Source organism: Ambystoma mexicanum, chromosome 3q (assembly GCF_040938575.1).
Source record: "Ambystoma mexicanum isolate Mex_15411 chromosome 3q, UKY_AmexF1_1, whole genome shotgun sequence".
Lineage (NCBI taxonomy): Eukaryota > Metazoa > Chordata > Amphibia > Caudata > Ambystomatidae > Ambystoma > Ambystoma mexicanum.
The window spans coordinates 1,208,867,587-1,208,895,187 of record NC_090926.1 but is presented as its reverse complement, the minus strand read 5'-3'; the positions used below and the strand labels follow the sequence as shown (position 1 = coordinate 1,208,895,187).

Sequence of the window (27,601 nt, the reverse complement as noted above, 5' to 3'; positions counted from 1 at the left end):
GATGACTATAGATACATAGTAGTACTAGTGGACTACCATTCTAAATGGATTGAGTGGAAAGCACTTCGCGAGGCCACTACCACAGAAATGATATTTTTTGAAGAAGTGTTTCACAGGCAGGGTTTTCTTGTAGAGGTGGTCACCGACAACGGTGTACAGTTCTCTTCCGATAGAATGTTAGCTTTCTTGAAAAAATTCTGTATCAAACATTTTGGGACAGCTTTATATCACCCTAGGGCCAATGGCCTAGTAGAAAGGGCCAATAGGTTTGTGAAGAGTGGGATACAACTAGCGATGGCTTTGGGGTTGAAATGGTCGAATGTACTAAGAGAAATGGTATGGAACTATTGTACTACGCCACACTCAGTTACCAAAATATCTCCATTCATGTCACTGAAAGGAAGGCAACCAGGCACAAAACTTGGTCCAGGTTGGCTGGATATGGCAAAGAGTGCCAACATAGCTCGTGAGAAGATTATGGCACTTGTAAGAGAGGCAAAGGATGAGTATAAAAGGAATATTGATGAGGATAAAAGAACCAAAGTGTCAAATTGGGAAAAGGGTGACTTGGTTCTTGTTAGAAATCCTAGATTAACTCCTAAATGTGTAGAAAGCTAATTTATTTGACCTAAGAAGATTGCTGCTGTAAGAGGGAATGTAGTGATTCTGGAAGGGGGATAATGTTGGTCTATGTCTAAATTAGTCAAGTGTCCATCTAGTGTTGAAGAGAATGACCACTTGGAGTTCAATGAAGCAAATGACAACCATGCAAATTACAGCGTTAAGGAAAGTGAACATCTTCCAAAGGGAAAATCTGTTGATGACTCTCAGGCCAATCTTGGTACAGAAATGAGATTAGATAGTGTAATAGAGGTAAATGCATTGTTTTCCATTGTATAAGAATCTAGCCCTATGATGAGCTCATATGGTTCCATGTAGAATGTTTATCCATGTATGTAAGTTCTAGAGTGTTAAATGACAGTTGGAGTCTTCTACGTCTAGCAGTGCCTGCTGTCGCGTACGTCTCCACTAATAAATATAAGTTACAGACTTAATCGTGTAATATCCTACTTTACACTGGCGACGAGGATCTTTGTTTAGCGCGGCTCTACCCCTGCCGTCCTGCCGGCATCTTCCTGGGACTGCTGCTCAGCCGACCTGCCTCTGAAAACGGACACGACAGCGGGCGGGAGGAAGGAAAGTCAGAAAGTCAGGTCAAGAGGTGTGTCCGATTGGTGCAGTCTTGTGGAATACGGGTAACTCGCCCTATGGGCATTGAGACTTTTCTACACTTCCTGTCATTTCTAACACCGCATGTTTAGCCCAGTTCCATGTAGGTCACATTCACCCCTATGTTTTATTGAGAGATGCTTCTGCTAGCGTGCACACGGATCGTCTGCTTTGTCCGCGCGGACTCCCGCTAATAAGTTATAAATAGACGCTGCTCCTGTCACAAGCAGCCTGACGCCACAAAATGCTGCTTAGGCAATACCAGTACCACTCAGATTGTGTCGCGTCATATTATCTTTGTTAGATGACGTTTTATATATGGGACAAAGTACCCCCTGCCGTGCGCTATGAGGACATTGCAAGTCACCGAGGAGTTCTGTGACCCAATAGAGGGTCTTTATTCACGTGCTAGGGGGTATTGTACTCATTATACTGCATGGCCTCACACTGCCATCCCTTTAAATACGGGGCTCGTTGCTTATCCGAGTGCATGAGATACTCCAGTTAGGAATATATTAACAGAGGGCCTCATTATGACTCTGGCGGTAGCCGTGCCGGTAAATACCAGAGTCCTTTTTTTTCCGGCACCCGGACTTACCGGGGCATTACATCCCTGGCAGTCCCGGTAATTCCTCATTGCCGGGTGCCGGAAAATATTAGTCCCCATTCCCATTTGAGTCCCATTGTACTCAACGGGAATGGGGAGGACGGATGCACCAACATCATTTACGAATGGTGCCGGTGCATCCATCAAGGTCTGCGAGCGGGAACGGTTCCGCCCGCCAGGTCAGACCTGATGGGCTGAAAGGCACCTGCTTGCAGAAGTCATAGTTTGCCGATTCAGAAACAACGGTACCGGCAAGCTTACCGGTACCGCTATTTCCGGACCGGCAAACTTGTAATGACCTCCATAGACTCTGTTCTGATTTCTTTTTAAAGAACTAATTTGCAGCTTCTAATGTGTTGCTGAAAAATAGTTGAAGCAGTTTACAAAAAAGACTCTAAAGCGTGTTTTGTTGCAAAATAAATGATAACACGCAGCCGGATTCCTCTTCATGGCTGCACAAAGTAAACATACTATCATAAACAGTTGCTTAAGCATTGATGGCTCTAAAGCAGGGTGGTGCAACTCCGGGCTGCGAGGGCCCGAATCCTAACAGGTTTTCAGGATATCCCTCATTAATATTCATGAGGACATATATTGCATAGATTTAGAATCATTGTATGCAAATGCATCTCATGAATATTAATGAAGGATAGCCTGAAAACCTGCCAGGATTCCAACCCTCGAGGCCTGAAGTTGCACAACCCTGCTCTAAAGTGCCTCAGAAGTTATTTTCGAAGAAAAGCTTCCCACGGCTTGCTGCTTCACGCAGCAGATATTGTGACATCAGAACGCAGCTGCAATAACTGATTACAGAAAGGTAGTGATGTCACTAGCAGTCTTTAGTAAGACAAGTGTTTTCATGCTATTAGGCTACAATGTATTATATTATAGGATATCCACTCATGCCTTATTGCACTTGATGGATTATTATATAACTTTACTTTATAAAATAAGTTTTACATTACTTTCCCGTCAGAGTTCCATTCTTGGCAACTCCTCGCGGCTCGATGCCCATCAGCCACTGGTTGCGGCCTATATCCCACACCTGCCCTTACCCGACTGATCCTTCGCTGGCTTCAGGTCACCTTCCCGATCTCCACGAGGACCCTGGCGCCCACCTTGATTTGGCAGGACTGAAGGCCGGAACAGCAATGTCCTCCCAGTGTCAGTTGCTGGGAGCCCTCTACACAGGGGGCTGCACTGGTCGGGCTGCTCTGGGTGGTCTCACCCTTTGTCGGGAGAGACATGGGCATAATTTTAAGGGGGTTGTTCCCACCGTCCCCAACTTTTGCGACACACCATTTTGTCCCACTCATTTGCCAGGGGCCCCTTTCATTTGGACGTCATGTCCCCCCACCCCCCAACATTTTCAGCAAAGTTCCTGCACTGGGGAGAGGATATCAATTTTCTGTTCCATAATGTAACATGAGATGATGTGTAGCATAACAACGTACCGTACTGTAATAATTTGGCATTACAGAATTAGACAGTGTAATAGCACCAATGCCACAACATATTAGCAAAAAAGAACATGCTATAAAAGGTGAACATAATATGAAAATAAAACATTCTTTCATGTATGACACAATTCATTTAATAGTGCTCTCATGGACTGTATGCTGCACAAGGAAGCTTTAGTGCGCCAGGAAATAGCATTTGAAAAAGCATAACATAACTGAATAATAATAAAACTAAGCGCCTATTAGAGGCAGTGGGCACTATATTATGTGCTCCATGAACAATCTCCATTAAAGCATCTACCAGTTAATTAATTCAGGTTTATTTTCCCATTGTGCGGTCTGTGTACTTCCACAGAGATACCCAAGTCCAGCCCGGCTCTGATACATAACACAGTGTGATCCCGGGTATCTTGGTCACACTGTCTCTGCATCCACTGAGGCACCCTGTTTAACTCAACTCTGATACAGGACACTGTGTGATCCTAGATATCTTGGTCATCTGTCTCTGCGTCAGAGGCACCCGGTTTAACTCGACTCTGATACAGGACACTGTGTGATCCCAGGCATCGTGGTCATCTGTCTCTGCATCTCCAGCGACTCAAAGTCCATCCCGACTCTGATACGGATGCTGTGGGATCCGGAGCAACATGGTCACCTGACTCTACTTCCACAGAGATACCCAAGTTGAACCCGACTCTGATACAGAACACAGTGTGATCCCGGGTATCTTGGTCACACTGTCTCTGCATCTCAAAAGACTGAAAGTCCAGCCCAACTCTGATACGGCACGCTATGTGATCCCAAGAAACATGGACACCTTACTCTACTTCCACAGAGATACCCAAGTCCAACCCGACTCTGATACAGAACACAGTGTGATCCCAGGTATCTTGGTCAGACTGTCTCTGCATCTCAAAAGACTGAAAATCCAGCTCTGATACGGCACGCTGTGTGATCCCAAGCAACATTGACACCTGACTCTACTTCCACAGAGATACCCAAGTTGAACCCGACTCTGATACAGAACACAGTGTGATCCCGGGTATCTTGGTCACACTGTCTCTGCATCTCAAAAGACTGAAATTCCAGCCCAACTCTGATACGGATGCTGTGTGATCCCAAGCAACATGGACACCTGACTCTATTTGCACAGAGATACCCAAGCCCAACCCGACTCTGATCCAGAACACAGTGTGATCCCGGGTAACTTGGTCACACTGTCTCTGCATCCACTGAGGCACCTGGTTTAACTCGACTCTGATACAGGACACTGTGTGATCCCAGGCATCTTGGTCACACTGTCTCTGCATCCTCTGTGGCACCCGGTTTAACTCGACTCTGATACAGGACACTGTGTGATCCCAGGCATCTTGGTCACACTGTCTCTGCATCCTTTGAGGCACCCGGTTTAACTCGACTCTGATACAGGACACTGTGTGATCCCATGCATCTTGGTCACACTGTCTCTGCATCCTCTGAGGCACCCGGTTTAACTCGACTCTGATACAGGACAGTGTGTGATCCCAGGTATCTTGGTCACACTGTCTCTGAATCCTCTGAGGCACCCGGTTTAACTCGACTCTGATACAGGACACTGTGTGATCCCATGCATCTTGGTCACACTGTCTCTGCATCCTCTGAGGCACCCGGTTTAACTCGACTCTGATATAGGACACTGGGGCACCCGGTTTAACTCGACTCTGATACAGGACACTGTGTGATACCATGCATCTTGGTCACACTGTTTCTGCATCCTCTGAGGCACCCGGTTTAACTCGACTCTGATACAGGACACTGTGTGATCCCATGCATCTTGGTCATCTGTCTCTGCATCTCCAGCGACTCAAAGTCCATCACGACTCTGATGAGGAGCGCAGTGTGATCCTGGGCATCTAAATAATCTATTGTGGCACCTCCATACACAGTGCACCTTGTGTTATGCCAAACCACCTGTTGCTAAATGGGCCTCCACCTTGAGGCAAAGGTGGGCTGGGATTCGAGTGTGGGGCAGCAGGTGGCCTGATGACGTCGCAGTCTTCCTAGAGGAGAACAGTTCACATGCACCCCATGAGGGGGGTGGGCCACGTTCCTCAGTCAGCCAATGCTAAGGCAAATCCTTGCACAGTAAGTGGTAGAGTTAAGCAATAAAGCAGCATTCCAAGGGCTATTAAGAGGTGGGCACGGCCTTCTGCCCAAGTCGGTGGACCTGACCTGGCGCCAAGGAATGCTACCACCCATTAATGCCCAAAGGAGGGGCGCATTATTAGTAATAGAACATTCCAACTAATGAGGGTCACGTTTTCATGCAAAGGACAAAGCTTGGAATGTTCGAACAGAAGACTCATAGCAGCCATGATTGCCCTCTGCCCCTGCACTGTGTGAAATGGAACGCCCCACATTCCAGAACATTCTATAGCCATAATAGGCGCGGGCGGGGGATATACCGGCTGGTAGCAGAGCATTGCCACACCACGTGGGCAACCACTGACCGGAACAGGAGGGGAGAGGAAGAACAATGTGTTGTTATCAGAGTGATAAAGGAAGCGGGTGGCGCGGGGGGGGGGGGGGGGGCTAATGTAGAGCAGCAGGTGTTGGGGGCTCAAGGCTGCGGGAAGATAGTGTAGAGCAGCAGGGAAAGGGGGATCAAGGCTGCAAGAGGATATTGTAGAGCGGGTGTTAGGAGCTAAAGGCTGCAGGGGGTTAGTGTAGAGCAGCAAGGATAGGTGATTCAACGCTGCAGGAGGTTAGTGTAGAGCAGCAGGTGTAAGGGGGCTAAAGGCTGCAGGCGGTTAGTGTAGAGCAGCAGGGTTAGGGGCTAAAGGTTGCAGGAGGTTAGTATGGAGCAGCAGGGCTAGGGGGCTAAAGGCTGCAGGGAGTTAGTGTAGAGCAGCAAGGATAGGTGATTCAACGCTGCAGGAGGTTAGTGTAGAGCAGCAGGTGGCAGGGTCTAAAGACTGCAGGAAGATAGTGCAGAGCAACAGGGTTAGGGGCTAAAGGCTGCAGGAGGTTAGTGCAGAGCAGCAGGGTTAGGGGCTAAAGGCTGCAGGAGGTTAGTGCAGAGCAGCAGGGTTAGGGGCTAAAGGCTGCAGGAGGTTAGTGTGGAGCAGCAGGGTTAGGGGCTAAAGGCTGCAGGAGGTTAGTGTGGAGCAGCAGGATTAGGGGTAAAGGCTGCAGGAGGTTAGTGTGGAGCAGCAGGGCTAGGGGGCTAAAGGCTGCAGGGGGTTAGTGTAGAGCAGCAAGGATAGGCGATGCAACGCTGCAGGAGGTTATTGTAGAGTAGCAGGTGGCAGGGTCTAAAGACTGCAGGAGGTTAGTACAGAGCAGCAGGGTTAGGGGCTAAAGGCTGTAGGAGGTTAGTACAGAGCAGCAGGGCTAGGGGGCTAAAGGCTGCAGGAGGTTAGTGTAGAGCAGCAGGGTTAGGGGCTAAAGGCTGCAGGAGGTTAGTGTAGAGCAGCAGGGCTAGGGGGCTAAAGGCTGCAGGGGGTTAGTGTAGAGCAGCAGGGCTAGGGGCTAAAGGCTGCAGGAGGTTAGTGTAGAGCAGCAGGGTTAGGGGCTAAAGGCTGCAGAAGGTTAGTGCAGAGCAGCAGGGTTAGGGGCTAAAGGCTGCAGGAGGTTAGTGCAGAACAGCAGGTGTTAGTGGATTAAGGATGCAGAGGTTAGTGTAGAGCAGCAGGTGTTAGGGATCTAAAGGCTGCAGGAGGTTAGTGCAGAGCAGCAGGTGTTAGTGGATTAAGGATGCAGAGGTTAGTGTAGAGCAGCAGGTGTTAGGGAGTTAAAGGCTGTAGGAAGTTAGTGTAGAGCAGCAGGTGTTAGTGGATGAAGGCTGCAGAGGTTAGTGTAGAGCAGCAGGTGTTAGTGGATGAAGGCTGCAGAGGTTAGTGTAGAGCAGCAGGTGTTAGGGAGCTAAAGGCTGTAGGAAGTTAGTGTAGAGCAGCAGGTGTTAGTGGATGAAGGCTGCAGAGGTTAGTGTAGTGTTAGTTAGTGTTAGTGTTAGTGTTAGTTAGTGTTAGTGTTAGTGTTAGTTAGCAGGTGTTAGTGGATGAAGGCTGCAGAGGTTAGTGTAGAGCAGCAGGTGTTAGTGGATGAAGGCTGCAGAGGTTAGTGTAGAGCAGCAGGTGTTAGGGAGCTAAAGGCTGTAGGAAGTTAGTGTAGATCAGCAGGTGTTAGTGGATGAAGGCTGCAGAGGTTAGTGTAGAGCAGCAGGGCTAAGGGGTTCAACGCTGCAGGGGGGTTAGTGTCGAGCATCGCGTGTTATGGACCAAAGGCTGCAGGATGTTGTTGTAGAGCAGCAGGTGTTCGGGCATCAAGGCTGCAGGAGGTTAGGGTAGAGCTGCAGGTGTGGCGCTAAAGGCTGCAGGAAGTTAGTGTTGATCAGCAGGACGAAGGGGGCTAAAGGCTGTAGAAGGTTAGTCTAGAGCAGCAGGTGTTAGGGGGCGAAGGCTCCAGCAGCTTAGTGTAGAGCAGCAGGTGTTAGGGGGCGGCTAAAGGCTGCAGGAGGTTAGTGTAGAGCTGCAGGTGTCTGGCTAAAGTCTGCAGGAAGTCAGTGCAGAGCAGCAGGTGTTAGGGGGCTCAAGGCTGCAAGAAGTTAGTGTAGAGCAGCAGGTGTTAGGGGGCTAAAGGCTGCAGGAGGTTAGTGTAGAGCTGCAGGAGGTGTCTGGCTAAAGTCTGCAGGATGTTAGTGCAGAGCAGCAGGTGTTAGGGGGCTCAAGGCTGCAAGAGGTTAGTGTAGAGCAGCATGTGTTGGGGGGATGAATGCTGCAGGAGGTTAGTGTAGAGCAGTAGATACAGGGGAGATGGTGGAGCATCGAGGGCAAGGTCAGGAGCGAACCGCGTATGGAAGAGCCCACATTATTTGTGTTGTGATTGGTCAAATGCTGTTGCCAGCGGCTAGTAGGACATCTTATATTTTCCCCATACCTTTGTCCAGACACAGGTCCCTGCCCTGAACGTTTGCGTCTTTGGGTTTGCCTTTCTGGCTGCCGTCCGGGGGCCAGCAAAGTCAACACTTTTGGATTTGCCAATGCAGGTTACACTAGATGTGGCAGCTCTGACTTTTCCCCTTTCTAAGATCTGGTGAAGATCTCTTGCAATGAGCAGTGCAGCCCAGCCTGGCTGCAAAAGATAGGGTGCGTCCAGTCATGCGGCTTACTGAATTATTTATCAAGGCTGAATAGCTTGTTTGCACCCGCACTTCATGGCTTCTTGTAATACCTGCCCTTCAGAGGACGCATCGTTCTGATCATTCTAAACTGCCTCTAAGGTCGCTCAGTGGTGGGTGCCGCTCTTCTGAATTTTATGTGTTCTTAGGTGTGTGTGTTGGGCGTGTGCTACCTGCCACGTTATGGCTTCTTCAAGGCACTTGGACATTAAACATTCATGTAAAACGACATAATGAAGCATTACACAATATAACCTGACCTAGCATGTAGTGAACTGGTAAATAAGACACTGGAATATAACATGAGGGAAAGAAATTAGATTTGAGATTGTAAAATAATGCACATCAGGATATAAGGGCAACACTCTAGGCGGGCAAGAGACCATGATAAGAGCCATATATGGAGGCTGCTTGGCATCGTAAATACGACATTACAAAACATGGCATATGACATAACCCGGTCAATCCTAATGTCCTCGTTGCAGAAAGAAGAGGATTTTAGTTACTACCTCTTTTCTTTAAGGGATTTACAGAGGAATACAGGGCAAGACTCTGTGTGTTTGATGAATAAGCACCAGTAGAGAAATTAGTTTGCAGGGATACTAAATAAGTGTTAAATATGTACACACATATAATAAAGGGTGTGTGCCCCGAGGGGCCGACTAAAAATAAATTATCAGATAAAGGTTGTGACAAAGTGTGCAAACCATCAAATAAACAAAACTTTATAAACCTATCGATCAAGCATTCCAAGTGAAGAGAAACCTCAGGTGGCATGAAGTGAAATGAGCATTTACACCAAAACTTCAATATCAAGCTATATTTTTTTATGCAGACAATTTGAGGTACAAAAGGTTTCTATCCTTACAAAAATAGCAATGATAGGCTGAGGTGTAAAATGCTTGGAATTGTAAGTTCCCTAAGGAAGCAGCATTTCTCAGGTGAATTGGTATAGTCAACTGCGTTAAAATCAGTATATTTTTGTCTGTATCGATTCTTCTCCAACAAAAGCATAGTTTGAGTTATTTTTCAGTACGAGCCTAGTTTAATCCTCATTTTTTTTGTTGCTTTGCATAGCCTGAACGCCATCAGAAACATTCGGCATGCCCGACAGGAAGAAAGAATGCACATTCATTGCCAGCAGAGTATACCAGAAGTACAGTACTTTGTGTTTTTAGATAGCGTTTAAGGAATAAAAGTGAAACACAACCCGTCAAAGAAAGTGAAACAAAGCGTGACACGACTGCAATTTACCAGTCCAGCGGGTTAACTCAAACCCTGGCACCAATAATATTCTCCAAATGGAATGGCTGCGTAGACCCAGTCTCACAAGGTATCTCTTGCTGCGGCACTGCTTAAAGCGAATCCAACTGTGTTGCCCGTTTGTGCATCATTTGTAATGTAGTCTTCCAATCCAGAGACAAAAAAGTAATTTATATAGGATTTCAAAGTGCAGTTTGTGGATAATTACTGTCACTAGATGTAATAACATAATGCTATTTCAATGCAGATTATTACGGCTCCAAAACTGTAGTTATTCAGGTTTTGTTTACTCGAGTGGCATCATTAGAACAGAATTCCTTTCATCTTCAGAAATACACATATAAACACTTGTGTACAGGTGCAAAACATATCATATCAACCGACACACAAACAATGTATCATTTATCTTGAACTATTTTGAGTAATTTGTAATCTCCTTCATGTATCTAAATAAGAGACAAATGTTCACATAGAATTTATAATGTCATTTTTAAGATAAGGAAAAAGCAGTAGTAGTCTAACAATGATTTGGAAGCTAATTAGGCTATCCCTCCGAGTAACCTTTCAACAGGAATATAAAACCATAGAAAATCTAACCAGACACTACCTGCTATTTTTGGACTTCTCCGGTTTATTTACACTATAGAAAGGAAGGAAAGACAATGTCTTCTCTTTGTACAACCTCTTAACACAGAGTCTATCTCATACCAACAGGAAATCTATCTACATATGACTTTGCTGTTGTTCCTTACTATCTTTCTGTAATAAAAATAGAAAAAAGAATACCTTCTCTGCATGATAATGAAAGACACATTTTGCAATATCTGCACTTATGTAATTATTGTAGGCTTCTTTACCTAGAACACATAATGAAGCAATTGCTTAACACATCTCTTACTGGACAGTGGACTTTATCAGATTATTGTGCCAGACAATTTTGCGTTAAATAAAACATGGCAAGTCTTAAGATGTTTTTAAACCCAGCAATTGTAATGATTTCAATGTTTGGGGCCAATATGCTTTACTCTTCTACAATTTTATTCTTTCCATATCTACACTTTTCAATTCTTTTTCGATCACTTTCAAAGTCTTGAATCTCAAGTGGGAAATATTTTGTGTCTTTTCTGTGTTGTTTTTGCTACATAAGATTTAGGTTTATGGTTCCTGAAAGCAGGATTTGATTCACTTAAAATGTACTCTTTTTGGCGCATTTAACCAACATATCATAACCCCTCTGGGAATATTACATTCTAAGTAACATTTTGTGAATAACAGGTTGTATTATTCCCCAGGAAACTATTTCTATTTGAGTGTGTTCTTTTATAATTTCATTTAGGCATTAAATGCTGTTGCAGCAGGAAATACAGGTCGTTAGCTGCCCGGCAGGCATGAAGCCTGATTACATTTCTGCTTCTCTTTTTTATTGGGATTTTTGCTTATCCTTTGATTCTATTTTAGCTTTTTTCAACATGCTGCGTGAATTGTTGGACATTTGTAGCAATGCATCTTTCAAAATTTTGATGTGTAGGAAAAGTGACAATGATTTTTATTATCACATTGCTTTGATTCAGGAAAGTAGTTTAAACATTTTTCTGCTTATGTAGTCTTGCTCTTTCCGTCACAGTAGTCAGAACTTTACATTAGAATCCTCCTGCTTTAAATTGATTTTCAGAAGATCACTTTGATCTTTATAGTCTGCCTTGTCTGAAATAAACTGGTTAATTTCAATATTAGGGCTTGCCTAGCTAGCACTCACTTATTGGTTCTTAGGAGGTGAAAACTCTACCTACATTGGAAATGTTTTCTATCTGTTGCCTTCCTGAATGTGCATGTATATCACAAACATTCAAGCAAAATTGTCTCTCTGCATTGCCTGATATTGCTCACTGATTAGTGAAATATGAAGAATGCCTGTTCTTTTAGGATTGCGCTGACAGTAAACTGCTGTTGGGTTGCACTCTTAATGTTTAAAATCATTGACTCTAGCACTCATTTCGTGGTGTGTTCTTAGGAAAACTGTATACATTCATTGAGTTTTCAGTTTCAGGCTCCAGAGTATGGAAAGGGGCTGTTAATTAGCGTAAAATAGTGCCACATTTAGAAAAGAGGCTTCCTGTAATCATGGGATAGACTACCTCTTGGATGTTTCATTCACTGAAAGTGTTGTTTTTCCTCCATTCCTTTTGTGTATAGAAAAATTCCCTTTCAGTAAGAGTTCATATTCCAGGTTTGAGGTCCCTAACACAAACACCGTGAGTTGTCACCCGGTCTGGAATCTTTATTCAAGAAAGATTGTTTTTAAAATTAGGATAGGTTGAAAGACTGTATACATTTTATTTACTCATTTAGCAATGTCTTGCAGAGCAGTATAAATTACTCGAAGTACACCTTTTCCGTTCTAAATCGTCCAGAATGATTTTAAGGTGTACATGTACAATACTCGGCAAAGTGTTTATTTGCAGCAGTTTTAAAAAGACTTTTCCTAACAATTGATGACTATTAGCTATCATGATGATATACAACTTCAAAATGCATGAACAATAACATTTTTAGAAGTGTTGTAATGAAGAGAGGTGTACTGGAGTGAGTTTATATCGAACAAACTGTATTGCAATTTGGCCAATGCCACCTTTTTTACCTGCCATATTTGTGATGCCAAAATCATTGGCTATGGACGCTTTTGTCTGTAATCCAAATTTCAGGTGGAAATGGAATTCACAAGTGAACATTTTATTCTCCCACAATTACTGGAAACATTTCACAGAACAAAATTCACAGAATATATTTAGCAAAATATGTAAATCATAAAGTAGGTGTTTCTTTCATTTGTAACAGACTTTTAATCCTGCTTGAGTTTTATAATTGTTAATATATAATGACAACTAATTAAATTCCTAAAATGTTTTGATTGTTTTGAATTATCACGTCATACATTTTTCAGCCTCCAGAACAAATCATATCTCCTATGAAAAATATACGGTGTGTCCATTACAGACTTTTAAAACAACCATTAGGTGAGTCCAAAATGTGTGGTTGTTTGCTAAAGGGACTTTCCTTTTTTAAAATTTTTAAGTGCAAAATAATCCTAGTACAGTAAAATTGTGAATATCCACCACCACAGTGTTGGAGAAACAAATATACTGGACAACCTAATATTGGAAATATGATGACAGAAAAGCATGAAAAGAGAGCAAAAAGGTTGGATCTTTGTAGAGGTATTGAATGTTCATTTGTGAACATCTCTCTTTTGTTTTTTGGGGATCTCCATGTATGTCCACCCCCTTAGTCTTTCATTGTCCTCTCGTATTAACCCCTATGCCCATCAGCCATGTATGTTTTGTAGCAGTTGGTATTTTGATTACAATATCAGGAAGATTTTGCTCATTTTCATAAATTAGTTTTTGTAAAAACAGGGGTGTACCAGAGGACTGGATGACAGAGCATCCTGGCCTCCTGCTCCTTTTACCTGCATTCTGCTTGCCAGAATCTGTTATCTAGCCTAAATGTCCTCATCCATCATTTCACTGAGAAGAAGAGTAATGTTATGAGCAGACAGGGGCCAATTATGGAGTGTTCCATTTCAGTGCTTGTCAACAAGTTCGCTGACATATTTTCATGTTTTCTAGACAATTTTCGTACACATTTTTGTTTTTTGGAAGGATTTGGTGGTAGAGTGGGAATCATAAACATAGAGACTCAGAAACTTTTCCACTGTTTAATAATACAAATATTTTTGGTGTAAAAACATTGCAGATTTGTAGCCTATAGAGTAACCACATGACATCACCGTATGAACCTCATCTGCCAATCTGGTCCTTCAAAAGTAAATTATACAATGGATGGTATCATTACTGTCCGTGGTAAGTAAAACATACCACAATAGATGCATCAATCTCCCATTACAGAAGGAAACAACAGCAAATATTTGTAAAATGCACTTTGCTAGTGACAGAATTACTGCTGGTTGCAAAGTCATTATTATCGTTAATTACTATCACAAAGCAAAATACAGACTGGAAGATCTGTGTAGTCACTTTTGCCAAGACCAGTAGTTACACTTAATAGTGAAAATATGTACCTTATTTGTAGTTCAAATATCATCAATGAACAGCTACCGATGGACGAGCAACTTGCAGGGGTCTTTCCATGCATCTGAAATATTGATATGCTATATCTGGCACTATTACATAGTGGTGGTACATGTTTAACCTCAGTTTCATTTCTCAAGCTGCTGGAAATGTGGGAGGAAAATATGTATGTATTGCTGGTGCTATTTTTATTGTCGGCAGTGTTTGCCTCCAGTTGTAATGCCACACCTCTAGGATTACCATCTGGGTGAGTGGCAATCACAGAGGTCATTTTCCATAGCCAGTTTATCTTACTTTACAGAGCTTCTGGACACTAGAGTTTACAATAGTAGAAGCCATTTAATGTGCACCTTTGTTTCCCACCCAGAAACACTTGTGTACAGGTGTGTTATAACTGCCATATCGTATCATATGCTTTTCCTGTCAATACTTTCATTTTTTGGTATTTGGACGTAAGAGCAGATGGTGGGTGTGTTGTTAGACCGGACTTCAAACTTAAGTGCCTTATTATTTATTATAATTCACTTGTAAATGGTGTTTGTAAAAGTGGTAATGCCTTTTTTTTTAATCAATAATGTGTCCAGGTTTAGTTTTTAGGTTGCAATGATTTTTTTGTAATTTGGGTTAGGAATTCGTTTGAAAATGTAGTGCAATGGAACATGGATTTGGGGCAGGTGTGTAGCACTGTATTGTAAAGTGTTATTTTAGAAGTGTTAAATATTTACTGGTCAAATTGTCTCATTTGCATGGATACGTGTTCGATACAGTTATTTGGAGTTACGTGTAGAATCTGTGAATTTGCTTGGAGTTAGGGGTATTGGGTAGGTCTATGCGTCAGGCTCCTTGTATCATTTTTTTTGAGGAAGGTACACTGCACCCCTGGGAACATGTTGTTCTATTAGGAGGTAGGGATGGCTGAATGCTGGTCGCTGTGTGATTTCCTATTACCCAAAAAGTGTTGCTCCAAATTAATGTTTTCATATTTTGTGTGCGCCTTCTGTGGCTTAGTTTTGTAGTTAGGAGTAATATTAACATTTGTATCACCTTCTCTTTTGTTTCAGTACATGTTGTTCCTTCTACTATGGGGGTCTAAAGCCCCTAAGTGGTAAGGTGTACAACCAAGCTGTAAACCATTTTACGTCTTGCTTTCCCACTCCAAGAGGTTTCCTCTCATCTGAAGGTGCTTAGGGGCATGAAGTGGAAAAAACATTTGTAACGTGAATCCTCCTCCAAATGCCACACACACTGCATGGCGTAACGCGGCATGTATTTTTATGCAGACTTTAAGCCAATGGATTCCTATCGAATCTGCCTGAATTGAGCACTTGCCTATTTTTATTGTTTTGTTTACTTTTTCACTCCATTTTGCCAGTGTTAAGTTGACCTATCAGCGCATGTATGCTAATGTTAAACTCTGCATGCAGAGGACCTATCAGCGCGCGTATGCTAATGTTAAACTCTGCATGCAGAGGACCTATCAGCGCGCGTATGCTAATGTTAAACTTTGCATGCAGAGGACCTATCAGCGCGTGTATGCTAATGTTAAACTCTGCATGCAGAGGACCTATCAGCGCGCGTATGCTAATGTTAAACTTTGCATGCAGAGGACCTATCAGCGCATGTATGCTAATGTTAAACTCTGCATGCAGAGGACCTATCAGCGCGCGTATGCTAATGTTGTCAGTTTCCTGCGTGCAATTTGCATTTAGTATGAAATTACGTCCTATTTTTGTATAGTGTTGTTTATATTTTTGTGGGTTTTTTGAAAGAATTCTCTCTGAATTGCTTCCAGCATCTGCTTCGGGGGGGCTGATACATTCTTTTTGACCAGTGGTACTTTAAGTGGAATTTTGTTGTCTTTTGAAGATTTAATTTGGAAAGGTTTTTATTTTTTCTTGGCTGGGTGTGTGTCTCACATTTACACAGACTCCTTTCCTCATGAATCACCATTTATTTCCTTATGCGGGTGTGTCTGATTACAGTCAGGTATTGAATGGCGATCTGAGAGTAGTGAGATGATCATTTGTGCACAGGTGTGGTGTTTAAATACCTGCATGTGTGATGTTTGGATGTATAGAGAGACAAAGTTTTGGGGACAGGTATGGTTGTATTACTAGATAAAAGGATATACCGATGCTCTGTGTGAAGCAGGATGGCTGTCACAATTAATGTCATTTTTATTATCAAATATATTCCCTGTATGTTTTTTGTAGCCATTTTCTTGTTTTCATTTGTGTTTTAGGTACAGTGTATCTGTGTGAACTTGCTGTCTTCTTTTGTAAATTGAATGTTTCCTTTGGAATGTATATAATGACATGGATGTGTTGAACACAGACACAAATGGGCCTGTAGCAACCCCTTTCATGACTCGTGGCCCTAAGACATTTATTTGTTTATTTATTTTAATTCTTGATAGAGCGCCAAATCACCCGCAGCCTTCACAGCTCATTTGAGACATTCCTCCAGTTCACCTGGCCACTGTAAAGAGTGGCTGTGTTGCAAGACCTGTAGAAAAACTAGAGTGATTTATTTTCCAATAGACCTTTGTTAAATAAGTACACAGGAAGCATTTGTCCTGTGGTATATATTAGATGTTATGGCCTTTTGCATGATTTTGCAATTTGTGTTTGCATTTCTTTTCCATTTCATGTCGCATAAACCATAGCAATGGTATGTATGCACTTAAGCCTATCTATGCCTACATCTATGCAGTCTTTCTGATTTGAAATTGTGGCCTTGATATGGGGTACCTCTCATCCATATTGGGTGGAACAGTTTGTATCTCATAATCTGTGTGTGTTGAAGGGAGTGCACTGGATGTTGTATGAGATGTTTTGTTTTGGTTTTTCAGGCATACTGTGGTGGTGGCTGCTTGAGTGGTTGGTGTATGTGTGTGTGCTTGTGGCAGTGTTTGCTTGTCTGTAGCTTAAACATTACACACATGCTGCATCAATGTGCTTTGAAATGTGTTCCACACTTGTGCTTATGAGGAGGGTTTATTTGTGAAAGGGTCAGGCATATGGAGCAAATGACTGCTTGGCTATTTTTACGGGTTCTTAATGTGAAACATGGCCTCATCCAAGAAAACATGTTTCCCAGAGAACAGACTAGGCGACGCTGGCAGGCAAAGTTGGTGCTGTGTGAATGTGTGTTACAGGAATGTCCACTGTACTGGTGAATGTTCCCATGGGCAACAATACTGAAATAGTTGTGTTTTTCAGTTTTGTTTGTTTTGGGGGGAACACGTTATGGTATGATATTTTATTTCTACCGCGCTCATACAAGTGTTTCAGTAAGTTGATAGAACTTACTACGTGAACAATTTCCTAAGAATAAAGCCTCAGATTCAGCAGGCTTGTTGCCGCCACAAGGGCTTGCGCTCGTTGAGTGCTGCAAACACTCTGAGAGGCAGATACTCAAAAATGTGGATCTAGAGGGAGATATGTACAAGCTAGTATTGTTCATGTTTTTGACCTATTTGACTTGAGAATGTTTTGCATGTCTTATTTTTTCTTATATAGCCACAAATCATTTATTCAGTTGTTGTTTTGCTAACACTGTTGATATTTTCTACTCACCCAGTTGCATTTAACACTATAAAAAGGCATGCTTCACTTTGGGGATGTGGTCCCTTCGCTGTAGATTGTGTGGAGGCAGTGTTTGCAAATGTGCATCTTGTGATCCACTAGGTGTTCCTTAAAATAAAGGTTTGAATGTTTTGCTTCTGTACACAGGTGTATGTTAATAACTATGCACAAAATGGCCTTTTTCATTTTTTGCACCTTTTCTCTGCTTGTGTTTAGGTCTGTGAATGAGAAATATCCGAATATTTATTTTCACTTTTTTAAATATTATTTTTATTGTATATGGTTTAAATGAAACCTCTACACATTTTAGAAAAAGAACAAATCAACTTTAACAGCAAATTAAAAAAAAAGATTTAAAAAACTAGTAGAAAACACACTTATATTACTAAATGATTAAAAAGATAACAGCATACCTTCATGAGGATACAGAATACCAAATACAAGATCACAATTCCAAAATAAAATAAACATTCCATCATGTCATCTTAGTACTTTCTGAAAATTGAATAATGAAACAGGATGAAAGAATATTTTGAGGACACAAAGCAGTTTAGGGCATAGGCAGTGGCGTGGCGCTAAACAGAGGATAACCAAATCACAGAAGAACATTCCACAAGTAGGCAAACCCAAATGCAGGGGATTGCCCCCTCAGCTTTTCAGGATATTAAGGTTTTTAATAAAGCCTGACAGTGCCAAGCCATCATGAACATTCTGAATATTTAGGCATTGCTTCCATAGCGTAGCTTCACTACATCCTACTCGATCAGTCTGCAGGGACAGCAAGTATTTTGTCCTTAATACAGTAAGAGGATCACACTCAAGGATTAGATGCCTTATTGATTCGAGGTCAAGATTGGAGAATCTGCATCATCTAAAGTCATCTGCATCAATTTTTCTTCTTCTAAGTAGAATTTCCTTGGTCGGAAGTAAATTCCACTGTACCCCAAGTAACAGCCTACTGTAGTAGCAGTTGGGGAATTCGGTTAAGATAATGGAGAGAGTTCCTCAGCGTTTGTGTTCCTGCGAGAGGTGGCTCAAGGATGCGTAGGAGTGAAAAGCATCCGTTGTCAACATCCAGTCGTAACCAAAGAGGTACATTTTAGTTTTTTAAGTGGTGTTAATTAAGGTTTCCAGAGCTGAGGGAATAGTAGAGAGAATGAGTTTGCATCAAGTCTTAAAGTCAAGCAATTTAATACTAGCATTCACATTTTCACCCAGCAACTGGTATAAAGAATCGGGAGTAGGTGCCATAACATTTGCATGTAGTGACAGAATGCGCCACTGCACCCTAGCCCATAATAAGGTTATACCGTGTTGAAACCTAATAGCCACCACAGGTACTGCATTAGGGATACCAGGTATCCTCCTCCACAGCCGGCCTTCAATTCTGTTCAGGGTTTTTGATATGATATTCGTCTGCAATTCAAGGCCATAGATTATTTTAGGCACGAATTTCCCCTCATAGAACATTATTGCTGGTTTAAGAGGAAATCTACCAAACGTACGATCAATTCTTAACATCTTATTTATTTATTTGCATTTTTAAAGCGCTCACACAGCCCAGGGGCATCAAGGCACTGTCACAGAATTCATTTTTTTTTGTCTTAGTTGCATATTTATAACGTGCTTAAATACCCAGACGTTTCCAAGCGCGGACCCAGGGATCAAACCTGTGTTGCTTTGTGTCGTCTTGCTTCCAAGGCGAGCACGTTGCCACTGAGCTATCCTCCCGGTACTAGGCGATTCTAGGAGCGCCGCCTTTTGCATCAAAGCATCAATGCCTCGCTGAAAGCCTTTATGTGCCCCAAAATGGAATCCCAGATATACAACACCAGCCAAATTCATAACAGGTCTCCCTTCAATGTGCCGCATAGCATGGTGGCTCTTCTTCCTTACTTTTTTGGGATTAATAATAAGTCCACTCTCTCTAGCATAACCAGTGAATCTGTTCCGCAACCTCTGCAGACCGACCCTTGTTTGATCAAAGATCAAGAAGTCGTCTGCGTAGGCCAGCCATGCAGTTTTAGCCTGTCCCACCTTAGGAGCTATCAGTCCTCCCTCAGCCAAGCTAATTGCGACATCAGACAGAGATTGGTTGAACAACCAGGGAGCTAGCACGCATCCCTGTCTGACAGTGGCATCGTCAGGAATCAAATTTAGGAGGGGCACAGAGGGGGCCAAAGACAAAAGTAGGGGGGCACAGACAAAAGTAGGAGGAGAACATGGTCACTGCTCGTCTTAGGTCGGGGGCACAAAGGGGGGTACAGGGTTTCACAGGAGGGGCCCCGGCCCCCCCAGGTCCCTCCCTAGCGACACCACTGCTGTCTGACCCCACGATGTGAAGAAATTCTCTGTGTGGGGTCACCTTTTTGGCTTAATCGTACCTGGATCCCGCAATTTTCATAAACCCCGTTAATGAGCCTCAACAGACCAGCCGGCATTCCCCACAGTGCCAGTTTGGCCAAAAGTCTATTCCGGTCTACGCAGTCAAATTTGCCCAATAGTTCTATCAAGGCCTTATAGGTACATCCCTGGGCCCTCCGCTAAGAGTCTGCTTGGATACATTTGACTAGCCGATACATCTTACTAGCAAGCCAGTAAGATAGCTCCGCGGGTTGAGCTCTCGCTGCTGCGATCTGAGCGTGATCTACAGGTCGCAGGTTCGAATCCCGGCAAGGCCAACTTAGCCTTTCATCCTTCCGAGGTCGATAAATGAGTACCACTTTTGGTTGGGTGATATTGTATGTAAATATGTGCTCTCTAAAGCGCTTTGGATTAAGGCGCTATATAAATAACACATCATTATCATTACTAACCCATTAATATTGGTGGAGTGACCCCTCCGGAAGCCTGTCTGCAGGCTATTTAGAGGATTTGTATTTGTATTTTGTTTATTTGTATAGCGCACCAAGCCCTTAGGCATCTGGGCGCATTTCTTAAGTTTACAATGTTACATAATTACATTACAAGCTTGCATACATACATTACACATTAATTACATAGTACAGAGGAGCAGAGTAGCAAAATTACACAGTACAGAGGAATTTTCAATAGGCAATTGAGCAAGAGCACTAGGCATTGAGCAGATTAACATTAAACATATGTACAAGTTACACCGCATGTGATGGGCAGAAGCGTCAGGGTGGGTGAGCTATTGTACTTGCGTTAGTAGCCAGCTTTGACTTTGCTTGTCACAAGTCCAGTTGAGGCCCACTCTTCCAGATCGATAAGTAGGAAGGCCGAAAAGATCTTGCAATCAACATCAATTAATGAAATGGGCTGATAGTTCTTAGCGTCGGAGCTACTTTTAAGCTGTGACATGCATTCTGTTTACAGGCCTTCATGTACCTGCATTGGCTGGTCATGCTCATTAAATGCTGCTACCTGTGTTTTACTTGTTGTTTTGTGTGCCAGTATAAATGATAATTTGCACCACAGGCAGGTGTTTCAGAGGTCAATTTGAGTTATGCAGCAGTGGTGTAAGGTTTTGGAACATGTACTTGTGCTAATAACCCGGTGATTTATATGTAATTTTATATCTGGGGACTTTAAAAAGAAAAATGGCACAAGTAGAAAATCAAATACTTAATTTTTTTTTGTTTTAGTGTACGGTGAGCAGGTGCTGGGGTGTGGCTATGAAGATTCCCCTTTTTAGATAACAAGTATGGGTTGTTCTTGTGTGTTTTCTGGTGTAATCGTGTACACGAACGATTGTTCCGTGTCCAGTATTATGAGGAGCTTTAATATGCGGTGTCACATGTTTAAGTCTCCCCTGCAACTAAGCGAGCCACAAGTAACAGCGCTGCGATGCCCTTGGGCTGTATGTGCGCTATACAAATGTAAAAAATAAAATGAAATGTGCATCTGTGGTGTAAGGTTTCAGACACTTTACAGGTGTGGGCGGGTCCTGTAGTGTACACGTGTGTGTCAGTTGCATCATGTTTAGGGACGTTCTCATTGATGAATGGCACATGTAACAAATACATGTAGTACACAATGTTGTGTTTGGGTGAATTCCCTGTTTTTAGGATATGTGTGTGAACTGTACTGGTGGGTTTTTAAGCTTTAATTGTGATGACTTTGTTTTCATACTGAACACCTGTGAGTGCAATTTATGTATGAGAAATGTGTGGTGGGGTGTGGGCGACTGCGGTGCATGCCTGCAGCAAGTCCTCATCATTAGTACATACGAGTTTCTTGTCTCATTTGCGATGCACTCAAAAGTGTAACTTTTTTTTTCATATGCTCTGTGAGCTAGTGGGAATGGCTTTGCGCAAATGGTTTTAATTTTAGCCAGGTTGTTTGTAATGGAGAGGTCATAGAATATTTGCAATGGAGGTATATACTTGCAATATTTGCTCTGCGTTGGTGCCCACGTTGCTGGGTGGTTTTTGGTATATTCATTGGACTAACCGGCCTAATCGACAGAGTTGGAATCTTGGAGCAGGCTCCGTGCGGTTGACATCCATCCTGTGATTGAAATGCCTTTTAATGTGATTTGTTGTTGTGCTGGATGTACGAGTGTATGGATGTAACTGTTGTTCACTGTTCGCTCATTCTAAGGGCTCTAAAGGGGGGGCAGATGAAACTTGTGCAATGATACATTTAAGAGTGTGAATGTGTGCCCAAGAACCATTTACTTGAAAGTGGTACAGCTTTGGAGGTGTTTGTGGCTATCAAGTGTGCATGTTTATGCAGGGCTGTCTGTCTGAATGGTGGTCGGATCCTGAAGTGAGTGAACAGATTTTTTCATTTGCTAGCACATTGGAGTGCCCAATAATGATGTTGTTTGCCCTACACCAACTTGTGTCTCTGTGTTTGTGCGCACATGCCTCCTGGTGCTTACAATTGAGTAACATGCCAGTGCAACCGTGTGTGCAATCATTTATCAGTCAGTATGTGTGTGTGTTGTGTGTACATTTGAGTTGTATGTAATTTGCTCCATTTTGAGGTTTGGTCTGCCGGTATGATTTAGAAAGGTGTCACCGTGTAAGTTATGTACGTTATAGTTTGGGTTTTTTGGCATTGCCACCCAACCTTGGACTTTCGGCTCAGCTAGCAACACGTAAGGAAACCAAAACCCAGGTGCTTGAGTCACGTCAGATTACTCCCCTCTTTCCCAATTAGTCCATCATCTCTCATTAGTCTGACGATAAGCTAAAGTTTCCCGTCTGTAGTTGACCTTGTCGTTCTGGGGCATTCAATGGAGTATGAGCACATCACTATCTTCAGTCGCAGCTTAATGAATAGCCTTTGTTTTTTACTTCTACATCATGTGTGAGGAGACCGCAAATTTGTCCATTTCGACCTCCTATTTACTGCTATTTGATTCAATTATGCTGGGTGTCATTGCTCCTTTTGGCCTCTACAGACTTCCTCACTCCATCTTATAGGAGCCCTATATATTGTGAATTGTCCAATACCTGGCTCTTGCAAATGTTTTCTTCTACTTTAATCTAAGAGAAATATTTGTCTCACGGCCATGGCTTCTCCGTCTGCCTCCCTTTGTGATTTGCCGATATTCCTTGAAATAGCATCTTTGATCCCAGGCCAACATAGACTCCTCTTTGTTTGCAAACTAAGCTGTTTTCCAGCGTCTCCTGACTCTGCAGCCCTGGTCTGTTTCTGAGGTAGCTAAAATTAATCTTTGCACGAGCCAACGTACGTTTTCCTATCATGGCCGTTCTTACCACGTTATATTTTCCTCTATAACAATCTTCTGTATGTCTCATTTACCTTCTGTTACTGCAGGTTTACACTTATTGGTCATCAAGTTACTTTATCTCATTTTTGCATACATGATTACTGTATCATTTCGTACATGTTTCTCTTGAGACTTCAATGACATTGTTACTCTTAAGTATTTTCATATCATTTCAGTATGTCCTCTTATATCTTCTTTATGGCATCACACTGCCCTCATCATATTTCACTCATCGTTTGATTAGGCGGTGAGGGGCGGGAGTTAGGGAATATGCATCTACCTGCTCCTCTACATAACCACTGAAAATCAGTGGATGTACTGCGCAGTAATACCGCCAGTGGTAAATCCACCAATAAACCCCATCAAGTCCTATGGACTCCAAAAATGGGGCATTACCAGCACTTGTAATCCCGTGCTAACTACACTAGACCAAGAAGCGGTAACAGTAATTCCATTTGGCGGTATTTCAGTGGATTTATCATCTAAATTCCACCAAACTTGGAATGAGGATCATTATGTATTCCTTTCTGGAAGGGTTGGGAGTAATTTCCTATGTTTCAGGGAACACCAGGGAGATTCCATCAAGCATCCGGGTATCACTGCCCTGTGTCTACATTATGCCACTGCACCTTCAATGTAATGCAAGGGAGTGCCATCCAAAACTTCATTTTATTGAGGACAAAGCCTTGGGTCCATTTACTTTGGAAACCCAGCAATTACCCAAAAACCGCTGCTGCACATGCAAGAAGGGGATTACCGAAATGCCTGACAGTTGCGTCCATTCTGGCAGATCCCCCGCTTACAAGTTGAGTATTCCGAACCCTGGGAAAGAGTGAAAGGGCTACATTAGTACTCAAGGTACTCTTCGGATTGAAGGGAGGGAAGTGAACTGGATTGCAGGCCATCAGACGCCAGGTGATCCTCTCATTTCAAATAGAATAAATTATGCTTTTCCCCATGATAATTTCCCATTTTTCCCCTTCACCAGGGGCGTCAATTAGGGGGTGCCAGGGGTCGCAGCTGCGACCCCTGAGGTCTCCCTTGCTACCCCTGTGGACTCCCTTAATACCCCTAAAAACAATCTGTTTTTTTCTTTTTTTTGTATGCAAGCTCTTGTGCTCTTTGCTTCTGGAGTGGCAGGCTGTATTGTTCAGGCCTCTTTTAAAAAAGAACAAAAAAAGAAAAAGAAAAGGGGTTCCACAAGTCTAACACTTTCAGCAGTGCCCCTAAATAAGAAAGAACAGGAATACCAAAAAATGTGTCCTTCTGGAATTCTATCCATTCATTGCTAGACTCATTAAAGGTTTATTTCAGGCACACTTCAGGGGGTGAGTCACTGATTTAGTCTGTTCTTAAACGCCTCAACTCAGCCTTTCATCCTTCTGAGGTTGATAAATGAGTACCAACACAGCTTGGGTGATATGGTATGCATATTTTTTCTATATAAAGCGCTTAAGTGCTACATACTAACACATCATTATCATTTGGTCATGGACGTCTGCTTGCATTCACAGTAATTTGGTAATATGGGACTATACACACTGATCTTAACGATACATATGGCGATCCGTTCTTGTATGAAATGTACATCACATTATAGTGATATTGTAACCATATTTTTTGTTGTGTACTTAGGAACAATGCTATGTGATGACACCTGTTTTGTCAAGGGGTGAAAGGTCGTCGTGTTCCATCCCTACCTGCAATAACACTTCAGGGTGGGGTAAACTTACATCTCTTCCTGTGATGTCATCAGAGGTCAAGGGTCATGCGATGTCACTTCCGCTACCCTGGTATTTTGGTGAAGTGACGTCCCTGCCCTTCCCACTCCGCTTGCTGTGGTATGTTAGCTGCTATGCTTTGGGACTGTGCCGTGATTTGCTCTTTTGTACTTACAAATGCTGCTGGCTGTTATTTGGCTGTAGTACAGAGCTAGAAAAGCACGCAAGCGGACGTTTTAAAAGAAGTTAGGCGCTCGTCTTGGGCGCAGTCCAGCGCTTAAGGTCGCACTTATGCCAAGCGGACAGGAAGCGCGATGTGCATACCCAATTTAATTTGTTAAAATTATTATTATTAACACAAGTGCAAACTCCCAACTCCGCACATACACGCAAATTTCGCAAGAAATGTTAACCGTCGCGCACTGATGACGTCAGAGCGGTGTGTCCTGACACGCTCGGATTTCATGGTAATAACTGCAAGCGCGGATTATTTTTGATCAAAGAATGAACGTCAAGACGTTCAAAGATCAAATTAGCACTGAATCTTTGCCAAGAAAAGTCCACTGGTAAACTTTTTTTGTGCGTGAGCTATAGCGTGTGTTGACACAGGCACTGGCCTTTACCAAGGGAACCACTAACAGACGTCACTGCAGGAGTAAGCAGAGTGTATATTACCAACACAATGCGGCCAGGATAAAGGCTTTTCTTCAAACACACGTGCAAATATTTAAAGTTAGAGTGGATCTCTGGAGGACTCGTTGTTTCTGCCATGGGGACTGGAGTAGGGACGGAAATTCCCACATGACGCCGTCAGTATAATAATTTAGCATTTATATAGCGCTACGATCGAACCCTCAGGCATCTGAGCACTGCTAATTACCCACGGTGTGTGGTGCTCATTTATCGAACTCGGTGTGAAAGCCTGAGTTTGGCATTGCTCGGATTCAAACCTGTGTCAGTAGGCTCTGCACAGATGTCAAAGCAAGCACTCTACTCACTGTGCTATGGGACCAGCTCTGTTGGATCTTGCGGCATGGCCACCAGTCCCACTTTTGTCGGCATTCTCAATGGCCCCTGTTGATGGCACAGAGCTTCAGGCTTGAAGATGGGGATGTAGACTATGGTGCAATTAATGGTTTAACTGGAAAGTCATTGAAGGCACAAACCAACGGGCCGGGACCGGTTGGGTGGAGTCGACGGAAGCCCTGCAGCCATAGTCTAGCCCTGTTCTAAGGGCCTTCTTGAACTCCCACGCCCTATGGCCCGCTGCACAGACTTGGCATAGAAGAGAAAGGCTGATGATATGCACAGGCCCGTGCCAAGGTGTGTGCACATAACTCCAGCTCCCTGGCATCCGTCGCTCCACATAGTGTCTAACCGCCCTAGAGCCCTTGTACAGAAAATTCCCTTGCAGTCGCAGGTCCAACCTGGTTCTCCCTTCACGTCAGCAAGTTGCAGTAACAGCCCAGGTGGTGGCAGGCCCAACCTTGTGCCCATTGCAGTAAAATGGTTGGGTTGCAATCTCTGCTCAGTCTGTGGTGGGACCATCCTACTCCCCCATTCAGGTACGCAGATTGCAGTAACAGCCCAGGCGGTGGCAGGCCCAACCTGGAAAAGGGATGCACTCTGGATACTGACAGGAGGGTAGTCGGTATGGTTAACAAGTTTGTTAAGGTTTCTTGGCTTCAGCGCATAGGGAGCAATGTGTCTTAAAAATGTCTCTGGGGCCTTCTGGGAAGGAGCAGGGGGACAGAACCACAATGTACCTTGTGCTGTTCTTGGTGCTCGACAAGGTTGAGTCGGCTTCAGGGCTCTTTGCAGGTTTCTGTGACAGAGTTCTAGATGGGAGTCAGCTGCAGGTTTCAAGCAACAAGATGCTTCGGCGAGCGAAGCTAGATTAGCGGCTGCAGGCTGGTCTACACAGCTGCTCGGGGTCAAGAGTCGTTGTCTCAGTGTTGATTGGTAGTTCCGAAGCACTGGTGGAGATGTTTTAGATGTCTTTAAGCAACTGCGGCTTGGCAACGGTCAGTGCTCCCGTCAGTTGCAGATCTAGAAACACAACTGGATAAAAAATGTCCTTTAAGGCGGATGTCGCTAGATGCCCGTCAAGGCACTTCTCCAGGCTTCTTCCATGGCTTGTGTCATCCTTTAAGGTGGACGGGCCACTGCTTTGGAGTGTGTTGCAGACAGCTGCCTTGTGCTTGCTTGTGGGTTCAGATACCTTCTAGCACTTCCTTTCCAAGGAGCTTGCTTCAGAGCCTAGCAAGGCTCTATGTGTGCTGGCTGGGTACTGGTTCTGGATCTGGTAGAGGGTCCTCTGTGTTCTGTATCTCCCTCCGTTCCTTGCGGGATGTTTAGAGGAAGGCTCTTGCTTCCCTCTTTGGATATCCAGGCCTTCTTTTCCTGGCAGAAGATGTAAGGCAGACTATACCTTCAGCCGGGGTCCAAGGATGAGTTTCTCTTTCCTGCTTCTTGCAAAGTCTTCAGATGATCTGCCAAAAGAGGGGCTCTAGCCCTCTTTTAAAGAGCGGTGGGCCACAGTGGTTGGTGTAGGCTAAGCCTCCCTCAATGAACCAATCAATCCTGGCTTCTCTATCAACAAGCTCCTGTATGCATGAGGTCATAACCAAAGTGCTTTGCAACAGGAAAGGTAAAGGGTTGTAAACAGGAAAAGGTGTGACCCAGAACTAAAAAGGCAGAATCCTGCTTTCAGCAGAAAGAGCACTGGCCACACTCCCTTGTGATATGAAGGCCCACCCATCTTCCTGTCTGTTGTTGATCAA

The 27,601-nt window shown here is 43.5% G+C and overlaps 1 protein-coding gene across 5 annotated transcripts in view; it reads left to right on the top strand.

Moving 5' to 3' along the window:
• Positions 1-27,601, top strand: part of PDE4A (phosphodiesterase 4A) — a 1,505,614-nt gene that overhangs the window by 978,701 nt on the left and 499,312 nt on the right. The window contains exon 2 of one of the 5 annotated variants that reach the window (XM_069604086.1): positions 9,533-9,788. The exons of the other annotated variants lie outside the window; for them this stretch is intronic. Within the exon in view, the coding sequence (XP_069460187.1) occupies positions 9,757-9,788 (32 nt within the window). The 5' untranslated portion in view covers positions 9,533-9,756. The remainder of the gene's footprint in view (positions 1-9,532; positions 9,789-27,601) is intronic. 5 annotated transcript variants of the gene reach the window in all.